The sequence below is a fragment of the Lycorma delicatula genome, chromosome 4 (genome assembly GCF_047948215.1).
Source record: "Lycorma delicatula isolate Av1 chromosome 4, ASM4794821v1, whole genome shotgun sequence".
NCBI classification, from domain to species: Eukaryota; Metazoa; Arthropoda; class Insecta; order Hemiptera; family Fulgoridae; genus Lycorma; species Lycorma delicatula.
In genome coordinates this window covers 71,786,399-71,800,775 of record NC_134458.1, presented here as the reverse complement: position 1 = coordinate 71,800,775, position 14,377 = coordinate 71,786,399, and the positions used below count along the sequence as shown (strand labels likewise).

General features: G+C 29.4%; 1 protein-coding gene across 1 annotated transcript in view; it reads left to right on the top strand.

Moving 5' to 3' along the window:
- Window positions 1-13,252, top strand: part of LOC142322639 (cohesin subunit SA-1-like) — a 54,981-nt gene extending 41,729 nt beyond the window's left edge. Inside the window, exons 11-12 of the mRNA XM_075361718.1 lie at window positions 9,486-9,722; window positions 13,076-13,252. Of these exons, the coding sequence (XP_075217833.1) occupies window positions 9,486-9,722; window positions 13,076-13,252 (414 nt within the window). The remainder of the gene's footprint in view (window positions 1-9,485; window positions 9,723-13,075) is intronic.
- Window positions 13,253-14,377: the final 1,125 nt, after the last annotated feature.

Below are 14,377 nucleotides of genomic sequence, written 5' to 3'. Positions count from 1 at the left end.
GTATATATTTCTTTGTTCTTCATAATTTTAGAATTTCTCTTTTAATGTGAATGAGTTGTTACTTATTAATATAAATAGAAATCATGCAACATCATGATTTATATTTTATTAGTTTAAAATTCATTGGTAGAGATATAATTTAATAATCATTACTTTTAAAAGGACTCAATATTTCAAATTTGATGCTGAAAATAATAAATGATTTGAAAACAAACATTACATGTAAAAATTGTTACACATATCTTATTTACGAAAGTAATGAAATGTAGTAGAAATACAAAGATGGACCACTGAATGTGAAAATAGGAGGAGAAAAGATTATGGAGGTAGAAGAATTTTGTTATTTGGGAAGTAGAATTACTAAAGATGGATGAAGCAAGAGTGATATAAAATGCAGAATAGCACAGGTGAAATGAGCCTTCAGTCAGAAATATAATTTATTTACATTAAAAATTAATTTAAATGTCAGGAAAAGATTTTTGAAAGTATATGTTTGGAGTGTCGTTTTATATGGAAGTGAAACTTGGACGATCGGAGTATCTGAGAAGAAAAGATTAGAAGCTTTTGAAATGTGGTGCTACAGGAGAATGTTAAAAATCAGATGGGTGGATAAAGTGACAAATGAACAGGTGTTGCAGCAAATATATGAAAGAAGCATTTGGAAAAATATAGCTAAACGGAGAGACAGACTTATGGCCACATATTAAGGCTTCCTGGAATAGTTGGTTTAATATTGGAGGGACAGGTAGAAGGAAAAAATTGTGTAGGCAGGCCACGTTCGAAAAGAAACGACTAGCACTAAATTGGGAATCTTGGAGAGCTGCATCAAACCAGTCAAATGACTGAAGACAAAAAAAAATCATATTTAAAATAAAAAAACTGGATTATTATTTCCATGAAAGTAAAATAAATATTAGTTTGATTATATAGCTTATATATGGTATACATTACTAAATTTAAAAACAAGTGAAGTTTCAAATGTGTTATTTCAAATATTCTCTACGTGTTTTGGTTTATTTAATTTTTTGGAAATTGTATTTTTTTTAACATTTTTAATGAAATTTGATAATAAATTATAAAAAAAGAAAGAAATTAAATGACAATAACTTTTCTTTCAAAGAACCCTGTTGAAAGTTTTCTACAGTTTCTTATTCATTCTTTATCACTTGAAAAACTGGGATGATAAACCGAAAACAATGCTTGGAAGAATTCTTTTTAAAGAAAACCAGCTAATCTGAAACTTAATACTTATTGTGTAGAATGTGTTTATTATCTTCTATTTTATATTTCATAAAAATTTTAAGTTATTTTTTGTTTCTAAAATGTATTTTTTCTAATTAACATTGCTCGCAGAAGCTGTTTTCTTGCTGAAATCTATATCGAACTGAACATCTTAAACAATTAATCCTGTTACTGCATATCTTCTTATAAGAGTGTAACAGCTATGTTTTATAAAAAAACCCTCTGTTTTTTACTATTGTTGTTCCTTAAGCGCTGATTTTCCTAATTGTGTAATGAAAAATTGGAACGTTAAATGGCATTTGATGTAAATATTCCAATTTGAGTGAGTTAAATGTCTTATTCTGGATCTATAAGAACAGAACAAAACTTGATATGAATTTTGATTAACATTTACTTTCACATGTAAAATACACTTACAAAAAATTACAACAGTAAAATGAATAGGTTCATAAAAATCATGAAATAAAAATATATGTATTTTTGTTACATTGTTTTTGATGTTAGCATTTAGCTAATCATATTGTTAGACTTTATACCATAATTTTGAAACTTGAATCAATTCTGCAGAAAATTTACAAAATTATGCCTGGTTATTTCATTGATAATTATTTTTGTATTAAGTTTTATTTCCCATCTCACCTTGCCTTAACTGTAACGCATAATTTCAAAGTGAGCTTTAAGAATCCACAAAAAAAATAGTATAAAATATATTTAATGGATGAACTATCTTTTCTTAATTTGAAATAAATTTTCATGGTTTTTTGACCCTATAGTCTTAAGGGGGTTGATTTGATTGCTGTCATTATTCCATTTGAACCGAGATTTTATAATAAACAATGAGTAGCATCATGGAGTAGGAATGACTTGTGATCACCTAAGAAAATGATTTGCAACTTATAATGAAAGACAAATGTAGAGTTGGGACATACAGCAATGGTTTGAAAAGACCTGCCTACAGTATTGTTCTGCACTTAACAATACATGGATTGGAGTTATTAATTTTTGTGTACTTTTCAGTTCTGATGAGCAAGTTATTTCTAAATTGTTTCTTGGCATTATTCTTCTTTAAAAAAAAAAAAAAATTCAAAATCTGGAATCTATCACGTTTTTATATTCTTTTGGTATGAAGAAGGTTTAAAATGTACATCTGGCAGTCTGCTGATGTTACTATGGATTGATTCTCTTGCTTGCATAGACTGTATTAGTTATTTTTTCAAACCAAAATTTTTTTGTAATGTGTATAGTACATTTAATAAAATATCTGTACAGCCAGCCAATACATGTCTGGTTGATGATGTGTTTTACAGTATTAATATATGCTATGTATAATTTTTTCCTGAAGTCAGTGTTTTTGAAATACTCAAATAATATTGCATTATTAGTAATATTTTATGATCTCAGTATGACACAATGACAAATAGCTTCTGAATGTGGTGTTGGACTAGGAAACTGTGAATTGCTATTTTAAAACACTTTAAAGAAACTGTTTCTTTTTCACCTCAAAGGAAAGGCAAGCATTTGCCTTTCCTTTGATTCTTTTACAGCCACATGGCTGTAAAAGAAAACATAGCTTGTTTGCTTGTTGGCTTTACTCCAACACAGGATTGTTTATTAGTGAGAAAATGTAACTTGATCCAAAATTATCTGTTGTGGACTTAAATCAAGAATTAGCAGCCAGTGGAACAGATTTACACTTGACAACTGTTAGATGCCAACTTCTTGCACCTGGACAAAAAAAAAGCTTGTTGAGCAGCTAAAAAGCAGTTTTTACACAAGCTATGCAGCAATGTGCAAAAAAAGGCTTTGGAAGATTGGAAAAATGTTATGTTTTCTGAAGTCACATTTTTATGTTCAGTAACAAAGGGTCTCATATGTTAGAAAAGCATCACATGATTCCAGTAGGTAGTTTGTTGAAAAGTTATAGATATATAAAGATTGTGAAGGAAAAGGATTGTGACACAACTTCAAAACAAGTTCCCACAAGGCAATTAAATGACATCATTTATAATTAACCGATTTAGAAGATGAAATAACCTTCTGTTCTGATTTAATATTTTGACAAAAAAGTTTTGTAATATCTGATGAAGTAGTGTTCACTATAAAAACACTCATATAATACAAAAAACTAAAAGCAGTTAAGTGTAGTAATTTTTGTTATTATTATACTGTTATGATACTCAGCTATAAATTCATATGTATATATCCAACCCTATTAAAGGGCATTTGTATGTGTGTGTGTGTGTGTATATATATATATATATATATATATATATATATATATATATATATATATATGTCTCTCTCTCTTTCTCTCTCTGTGTGTGTGTGTGTGTGTGTGTGTATGTGTCCCTTAGCTTAGCACATAAAACACCAGTAGTCTGAGTGATGTCATTCCATACAACAAGTAATAATTTGCTCATATAACAGGCACTGGAGTTACCAATCACTAGCAGAAAATCCTGATTTGTTAGTACACGTCTCGTGGTGGTCAGGTGTATACTTGTTATATTATTATATATTTATTACTTGTACTTGTTATTATTTATACTTGTAATATTTATTTATTTTTTTAATCAATATATATGTGAAATATATATTAATAATATATGTTTTTATTTATGTAATTGTTTTTCTTCATAAAATAATGAGCTATAACCAAAAGGTAATTACTCAAATTAACCATGATACAACTTGGAAACTGTTTCTACTGATCATCCTTCATCATCCTTTTCCGATTTCATTTAATTTTCATATTCATTATTTATCGAAATTATTTTAATTTAAAAAAAGGAACCGCTAACACTTTTTTTATTATTAATACTGATGTTTTAATTCACCTTATAAGTTCATGCTTTCTACTATTATTTAATATCAAATTTTTATTAATTCTAAATATATTTTTATAGTTCTATTAGAGTCCATTACATAGTACTCTGACTGAAGTATGTGTAGTTTTTCTTTTAAGGTAATTCGTATTCTAATATTATTAAATATTATATTTTCTTTAAGATGTAATAATGATTTTTATTTTTTTTTTGTTATAAAACATTTTTTTCCAAATGTATGAAATCAGAAATACTAATTATTATTATCTCTGAAATTAACAAGAGGAAGCAGTAGCTTGAAAAATAACCAGTAACCGAAAGTCAGTGATACAAATTATCCACACAGGACAATAAGAACCAGTAAAGTGTGTTCTTGGGATGAAGATGTAATCAATTTTGGACACCTAATAATCCTATTCTGAGATGCTGCCTGCCTGGACGGCCTAGTTGCAGAGGTTGTGGAGAAGCTAGTATATATATATATATATATATATATATATATATATATATATATATATATATATATGTGTGTGTGTGTGTATCTAATTTGTTTAATTTCATAAGAAAATTATTGTTGCATTTTTGGTGATTTGCTAATTTTTATTTAAAACTTGAACAATTTTAGCAAAATGGAACCTTGTACTGCAGTCAAATACTAAAATTCAGAAAATTTTTTTTCCAGAAAAGAAAACTTCAGAACTCTGTTATAGAATTCAATGGAAGGGAAGCTACTTTTCATTTTATTACAAAAAGCAAAGGGAACCTTTTTCAGTTGTGCAAAAAATATGAAGAAAATATTTTGTTCTCATGTTTACTGTTATCTAGTTTTCAATATTTTAATTATTCTGAATTAAAGGTTATTGACACATTTATCTTAGCTTTTGTATGATAAAAATAATGCATTTAATATATAAAAAAAGAAGTTTTTGGTAACTTCTCTCAAATTGAGTAGGAAGTACATCCCTCAAGAAAATTTATCAAAACGCTTCCAGATTTAGTTTAATTTTTTGCGTGATATATTTTCATCAGCCTCTTGAAAACAGTTTAAAACCTGTGAAATGCCTATGAAAATACCTCATTTTAAAGAATTTTTAATTCTGAAATAACCGGATTCCTTTGAGTTCTGGAATTTAATTTTTAAAATCTATTTATATCACTGTGAATTGAAAGTTACCAGCAGGCTATTATAAATATTTTTAGTAAGTCATTTTTGTTGCTTAAAATACAAACAGGAATTAACTTCATGCCTATTACACATGACTGTTTCCTGTTAATGTAATGAATATAATGGGTGGTTAAGTAGAGGATCTACCCAATATATGGCAGAAAGTTTTGTAATTCTAAGTTATTGTGAGTGATAATTGTAAATTTATTGAGTGATTTTGGTAAAACAGGTGTCTCTCCCTGCACCTTTTGTTTAAAAATTATAAAAAGATTCGATTTTTTTTGTAATCTGATATCTTTGAGATGGGTAATTTTGTTGCTTTACAATGTCTTTCCTTGTGTTTAAATGATCTGTTCCTTTGTTTCTTATGGTTATGATGCATAACTAAGTTATAAATAACTCTATGGCGAGTTACTTTTTATTTATTTAATGTATACATAAGTACAAAAATAAATTCAAATAGAACTTTTTGACATACATTGCAAAACATTAAAAAAAAGAATGGTGATCTAACTTAAATAACAATGTATATATTATTAAACATATAATTGGAATAATACACCCTGAGGTGCACAGTGGAGTATCACTTTTAGGGCTGAAAATCTCTTGCATTTTGTGGGCTTGGCATATTGATATTCAGCTATAAATAATTCTTTTATTTTGATTGGTATGTAATAGTATATTGTATAGATCTTGTAAGGTATGGGGGGATATGCTATTCAGTGGGCAAAAATAAAACTGCCCTGACATTTGCCTGGATGGATCAAGGGAAACTGTGCTAAAACCATGATCATAGTAGCATCACAAAATACACAATTAATTATTACATAAGAAATGTAAACACCTGAACTGGTATTAAGATAAATATATAAAGGTGCTGAACATAATAAATTTTTTTTTTGTCTTCAGTCATTTGACTGGTTTGATGCAGCTCTCCAAGATTCCCTATCTAGTGCTAGTCGTTTCATTTCAGTATACCCTCTACATCCTACATCCCTAACAATTTTTTTACATATTCCAAACGTGGCCTGCCTACACAATTTTTTCCTTCTACCTGTCCTTCCAATGTTAAAGCGACTATTCCAGGATGCCTTAGTATGTGGCCTATAAGTCTGTCTCTTCTTTTAACTATATTTTTCCAAATGTGCCTTTCTTCATCTATTTGTCGCAATACCTCTTCATTTGTCACTTTATCCACCCATTTGATTTTTAACATTCTCCTATAGCACCACATTTCAAAAGCTTCTAATCTTTTCTTCTCAGATACTCCGATTGTCCAAGTTTCACATCCATATAAAGCGACACTCCAAACATATACTTTCAAAAATCTTTTCCTGACATTTAAATTAATTTTTGATGTAAACAAATTATATTTCTTACTGAAGGCTCGTTTCGCTTGTGCTATTCGGCATTTCATATCGCTCCTGCTTCGTCCATCTTTAGTAATTCTACTTCCCAAATAACAAAATTCTTCTACCTCCATAATCTTTTCTCCTCCTATTTTCACATTCAGTGGTCCATCTTTGTTATTTCTACTACATTTCATTACTTTTGTTTTCTTCTTGTTTATTTTCATGCGATAGTTCTTGCATAGGACTTCATCTATGCCGTTCATTGTTTCTTCTAAATCCTTTTTATTCTCGGCTAGAATTACTATATCATCAGCAAATCGCAGCATCTTTATCTTTTCACCTTGTACTGTTACTCCAAATCTAAATTGTTCTTTAACATCATTAACTGCTAGATCCATGTAAAGATTAAAAAGTAACGGAGATAGGGAACATCCTTGTCGGACTCCCTTTCTTATTACGGCTTCTTTCTTATGTTCTTCAATTATTACTGTTGCTGTTTGGTTCCTGTACATGTTAGCAATTGTTCTTCTATCTCTGTATTTGAACCCTTTTTTAAAATGCTGAACATTTTATTCCAGTCTACGTTATCGAATGCCTTTTCTAGGTCTATAAATGCCAAGTATGTTGGTTTGTTTTTCTTTAATCTTCCTTCTACTATTTAAGGCCTAAAATTGCTTCCCTTGTCCCTATACTTTTCCTGAGACCAAATTGGTCTTCTCCTAACACTTCTTCCACTCTCCTCTCAATTCTTCTGTATAGAATTCTAGTTAAGATTTTTGATGCATGACTAGTTAAACTAATTGTTCTGTATTCTTCAGATTTATCTGCCCCTGCTTTCTTTGGTATCATGACTATAACACTTTTTTTGAAGTCTGACGGAAATTCCCCTTTTTCATATATATTACACACCAGTTTGTATAATCTATCAATCGCTTCCTCACCTGCACTGCGCAGTAATTCTACAGGTATTCCGTCTATTCCAGGAGCCTTTCTGCCATTTAAATCATTTAATGCTCTCTTAAATTCAGATCTCAGTATTGCTTCTCGCATTTCATCCTCCTCAACTTCCTCTTCTTCCTCTACAACACCATTTTCTAATTCATTTCCTCCGTATAACTCTTCAATATATTCCACCCATCTATCGACTTTACCTTTCGTATTATATATTGGTGTACCATCTTTGTTTAACACATTATTAGATTTTAATTTATGTACCCCAAAATTTTCCTTAACTTTCCTGTATGCTCCGTCTATTTTACCAATGTTCATTTCTCTTTCCACTTCTGAACACTTTTCTTTAATACACTCTTCTTTAGCAAGTTTGCACTTCCTGTTTATAGCATTTCTTAATTGCCGATAGTTCCTTTTACTTTCTTCATCACTAGCATTCTTATATTTTCTACGTTCATCCATCAGCTGCAATATATCGTCTGAAACCCAAGGTTTTCTACCAGTTCTCTTTTGTTCCGCCTAAGTTTGCTTCTGCTGATTTAAGAATTTCCTTTTTAACATTCTCCCATTCTTCCTCTACATTTTCTACCTTATCTTTTTTACTCAGACCTCTTGCGATGTCCTCCTCAAAAATCTTCTTTACCTCCTCTTCCTCAAGCTTCTCTAAATTCCACAGATTCATCTGACACCTTTTCTTCAGGTTTTTAAACCCCAATCTACATTTCATTATCACCAAATTATGGTCGCTATCAATGTCTGCTCCAGGGTAAGTTTTGCAGTCAACGAGTTGATTTCTAAGTCTTTGCTTAACCATGATATAATCTATCTGATACCTTGCAGTATCGCCTGGCTTTTTCCAAGTGTATATTCTTCTATTATGATTTTTAAATTGGGTGTTGGCAATTACTAAATTATACTTCGTGCAAAACTCTATAAGTCGGTCCCCTCTTTCATTCCTTTTGCCCAGCCCGTATTCACCCACTATATTTCCTTCCTTGCCTTTTCCAATGCTTGCATTCCAATCTCCAACTATTATTAAATTTTCATCTCCTTTTACGTGTTTAATTGCTTCATCAATCTCTTCGTATACACACTCTACCTCATCATCATCATGGGCGCTTGTAGGCATATAGACATTAACAATCATAATAAAATAACTGCAAAATAAATTGTAATTCAAGAGGAGTTTAATTATTTGAGTACGTATTTATAAAAACCTTGAATGGAGGTGGAGAAAAAAACAGTTTTTTTAAAATAATTGTTTAATTAGTAAATTCATCAACAGAATAATATTGTTTTTGTAAAAGAAAATTAATTGTATTTTAAATTCATTTATGGGAAGATTTTTTTAATGCTTCAGTAATTTATTAAAATTACAAGAAAGGTATTAAAAGGCTCTTTCTTGTTGGCTAAAGTAATTTACTTGGAAACAGTATTGTGGTTTGATACAGGCAGATATTGTTATTTTTTTTAAAGAATAAGCAACTATTTTTTTAGAAAATATTCTAATTTATAACCTTAAATACATGAAAAGCTAATATTTTTAATTTTCTAAATATCAGTGTGCATGATTTATACTTATTAGTGCCAAACAATGATCTGACATCTCATTTTTATGTCTTGAAAACTCATTTTGATTGAATTCCCAAGAAATGATATTATACTTAAGATTGAGTATATGTGAGTTTTATAAATATTTAATATTGATAACAAAAGCTTATAATTTAATTGTGGTACTTAAAGAAAATCAGTGTGATATGCAGTAAATAAAATCAATTTGATAATCCTATGAGAATTGATCATCTAATAAAACATACAGAAATTTTGCTTTATGGGTAATAGAGATGCTATTGTTTTCATTTATGAGAAATTCTGTTCATGTAAAAAATGGACAGAATTCTATTCTTTACATATTAAATTTTTCAAGCATTATTTTATTGTTTGCTGTAGATTATATTGCAAGTATTAAATTTCATCCAGGAGCAATTTAAATCATGTAATGACAACATAGCAGTTATTTATGAGTGTGCTAGAACGTATTCAGTTGTAGTTGGTCGATTATTTAATAGCAATTTACTTAAATATGATGAAAAATATCCTGAAAGAAACACACTTTATAATAATGTACTTGCTGGGACTTCATGTATAGTTGAAAAATTAGATAAAATATGCTGTGAAATTTTAAAGGTATTTTTACTTTTATCTTATTTTTTATTTTAATTGTACTATACTTTAACTTTTTATTTTTATTATTATTTTGTACTTTATTACCTTTCTAAAATTACAATATCTCACTACTGCAAGGGAGTATTATGTATTTTTGTCTCCCTTGTGATCTGTATGACTGACTCTTATTGATTCTGGTGTCAGTTGGATATTCCCAATTTGTTTAATTTACACTGCAGTTTTGCAATGAAATATCATTGATTGGGTTGATAAAATAATTCAAGACCTAGTAATGAGGCCAACTCATTTCTCAGTGCGCTAACAAACTAGACAGGCCAGTGAGTAAGGGTGTGTTATCAATTGAGTACCGATGTAGCTAATAGTTATCATTGTCCAGATGACAACTGTGGTTCTCCAGATGTCCACACTCAATTCGTTGTGGTACTCCTCAACTCCATCGTTAGAGTCTGCCTGTTCTCAGTTCCTATCCCTTTCCTTCCAGGCATTGCCAAACTTGCCATCAGCTCTTGCAGTAGCAGCACTTGACCCTTACTAGGTTGTTCCACTAATACACTTAGTAGTCACAATTTCACCTTATTGTATAGCAAGACTGTTTAGTTATTTGCTACCTCTTCTGACATCTTTCCATTATGTTATCCTTTACTTACATCACCTTTGCTTGTGACAGATGGCTGTCTGGGCTGTCTATTACAGCTATATACCTTCTCCACTTCCATAGTTGGACTAGTAAATACTGTCAGGTCTAAACCTGACCTTTTTATCTTTCTACTTAAACATTCCACTCAGAGGTAGATACTTGATTGAGTAACAAGGCGGAGCTCACCTTAATGACATTCTTGATGCTTCCACAGCATGGTTTTCTCCTATTTCATCTCATATTTATAGCATCTGTTTGATTCTGGAATAAATGGCACTACTTGATGCTGTTCACTGCAACTCAGTGGTGTTTACTGCAGATCTGTACAGAACCAAATGAATTTACTTTAAAGTATCCTAATGATTTCAACTGCTTCTTCGTTGATATTGGTGGTGCTTTATGTCTGTGATATTGCAGCTGGATTTTTGTTTTATAATTAGGAAGACACACATTTAATATGTGGTCAAAAAGTACGAGGCATATTCATTAACTAAGGGTCATCTGGTCATTAAAAAAAATTAACTAGTGAGGAAAGGTTTTTACTTATAGTTTTTAGTTTACTAAATATCTACTTCACTTTTCCACATAATTGCCATTTAGTTCTAAGCATTTTTCATAATTTTGCATGAGTTTCTTTAACCTTTCTGTATAGAAGTTTGCCGTCTGGGAATTGAACCAGTTAACAATGGCAGTCTTGAGTTCCTTGTCGTTTTCAAACCATTGTCCACCAAGCCACTTTTTCAAATGCAAGAAGAGGAAGTAGTTACTAGGTTCAAGGTCAGGATTATACGGAGGGTGGTCAAAACATTCCCAATGAAAAACTTAAATCTTCTTGGCTAAGATGGTAGACGGCCCTGCATGTGTGAAACTGTGTTTAGACCCGCTAATATTTAAATATAAGCTGACGGCCCTTATTTTATGAATATGCCTCATATAATAGGTTTGAGTTTTGACTGTTCATTTAATATATTGTGTATTTATACCTTATAATTTTTAGGTATGTTGAGAAGTCTTTTGTATCTGTAGATTATTATCCAGGTTGTTAATAATGGCCTGTTTTTTGGTTTATTTCTACGAGTTATTGGCAAATATTATTTCTTACTAATAAATTGTACTAAATCAATATTACTGTAGAGTGCTTTTTTAATTTATTATATCTTTGAAATTTTATTTTGTTTGTCCCTTTGTATAACATTGTGCAGGTGGAGCAAATAATTTTATATATTTCTGAGACATTGTGTTTATATGATAATTTTGTTCTGTGTAAGTTGTTTTGTTTTATGTTTTTCCTTGTTCTGAAGGCTGCATTTATATAATATTTTTACAAATCTGTTAAAATATTTTAATGTGGTATTTTTTGTTTTGATTATTTTAATAATTTTATTTATTTTGTGTAGAAATGAGTCTGTGACTTGCTATATCCATTTGCAGTAGGTATTGTGTAGTTATGATTTCTTTGTGATGTTCAGGTGTCAGTATTTTGAATAGTCTTTTTAATGTGGCCTAGTGTTTGTGTGAAGATGGTTGGTCTGAGATGTTGTGAATAAAAGTGTCTTCATATCTGGTGCTTTCACTATTTTAATTGGTTACTTTTTGGTCTTGAGTGTTCAAAGAATCTTTTTGTTTATTATGTCAGTATTTTGCTGTGAAGTTTACTGTATGGTTATTTTGTATTTTAATGTAAAATTTATTCATATGCCTTGTTACAATAGTATGATGTGATTGCATTTGTATCATCTGTTCTTGTATTTTATTTTGCGAGTCTGTTTGTGTTAGGAAACCTTTAGAAAAGCCATCATATTTGTATTTTATTTGTTATGTGAAATAAACTTGCTATGTAACAATGTTTACACATTTATTGTAGTTCTAATGTGTTTCTTCCGATTTTTTTATTACCTTTTTAACAAGTGCAGTTATTTCTGATTATATACTGTTTACGTAGAGGTTTGTTTTTCAAATGTTTAGTAATGATGAGGAATAAAGTATGTTTTACACTTGATGAGCCCGACACTGTTTTTATTTTTAGAAATTATGTATTTTCTGATGGTTTTATTTATATGATTGTTAAGTTTGTGGACCAAAGCATTTTTGTTGATGTGTTACAACAAGGACGTGTAGAAAGGTAAAAGGTAGGTTGATTGCAGTTACCTGATGAGAAACAGTATAAGCTAAAATTAAAGCAACTTGAATTAACTAAATAAAAATACCTGCTGGGTGAATTTCTTTTTAGAGGTATATAATTTTAGAATCTTTAATTATTATTTATAAAAATGGGAACTCCAATACTTTTGAACATGATGGATGGTATATGTCAATTGATTCAAATGTATTTAATTGTATTGAATGAAAACTATAAATGTATGGATCTAATTTATGTAATGAAAACGTATAAAGGCTGTGTTTATTACAGTTCAGCCTTATATTTCTGAAATTTTAATTTTTTCCTCTTGAATAATTTAGTTCTTTTGTGGTTTAAATTTATGTTTGCTCAGTTCTGATGAACATTTTCAAAGTCAATTTTAATACACTATTCATGATAACATAACTCTCATATATTTTTTTTTAATAATATTAATCTGTTGCAGTTCAGTTTTGGTAAAAACCTACATTTATTTTGAAAATTTTTATGTAAATACATAAAAAATGTGCTGACACATAAAACTGGTGATGTTATATTTAACTTTTATCTTGTATTAATGTACAATTTCTTTTACAGAACGAATTCTTGGGAATAATTGATGTAGAAAAAGATATTTTACGGTTTCTTGCATTGTCATCCTTTAGTGACATCATGGAATGTAATATCTGGAACTTTTTGTGTAGAAGTTTATTATTTTTATTAAATAATAATTCAGAGATTCGAATGGAGAAGGCAAGAATACTTTATTTTTGATAGTACAAAAAAAAAATCTGTAAATGTTCGTTCATAGTACTTGTATAAAATTAATTTGTTCTTTCGTAATGTCCACACTTCCATCTAGAGAGATAAAAAGTGTCTTATATTGAGGGTGCTGTGTATGGTTTGCTTATTTTTATCATCATTTATTACATTATGCAATATTGTATCACACAGATTTATGAGAAAAACATTGCTGAAAGTAACATAATAATGGTTTAAAATTCTTTAATGTCATAACAATTATAAATATCAATTTAAGAAGAAGACTATGGACATTATTCTTCTAACACTCTCAACATATTCTATTTGAAATAGTCATTTTTTTTAAAAACTCATATCATCACTTTGAGAAAATGGAAAAAAGAAATCAATGTCCATTCAGTAATTTCTAAAAAAAATAAAAAACTTATAAAGATTAAAAATCATTTCTATCTATACTATAGAAAATTAAACCAAGAAAAATTCATGATGTGGAGTATGCATTACAGAACAATTTGTTGGAGAATTTTCTTTATTTGTGTAATATATATCAAACATATATATTAGTCAGTGTAGTCAAACATTAGTCAAACATATATATTAGTCTTTTTAGTCAGTGCTCAAGTAAAAAGAAAAAGGTATAAAAAAATTTAGTGTGTAAAGCACAAGTGTAATCTGTTTGAACATTCTGTTACAAAATGTTTAATCTTTTCAGCCACTAAAAAATTTGTGATAACTTCTGATGAAAAGTAGTTTTTTCTTTGATTTGTCAAAAGGCATATTTTTAACCATTTTGTTGTATTTGTGCTGTATCTTGAGTTTTAATCTTCAGCTAGGGTTTTTTTTTCACTTATGTAACAATAAAAATAGAATAAAGAAATAAAATCTCATTTATACCACCAAAAATTAACTGAAAGTAAAACGCATTTTTTTGTCTTTAACACTAATCTTTCCTAGTTATTCAGGGGATAGGTAGAGGAATTTAATGGAATTTTTACAGCTGGATGCCCTTCCAGATATTTTTCTAGAGGAAATGAAGTAGTTAATATTAATAGCATATGAAAATTACCTTGCCAGGATTTGTCGAAGTAGGAACCTTCTGGATAAAAAATTAAATGTTGTCAATCTAACATGGCAGTT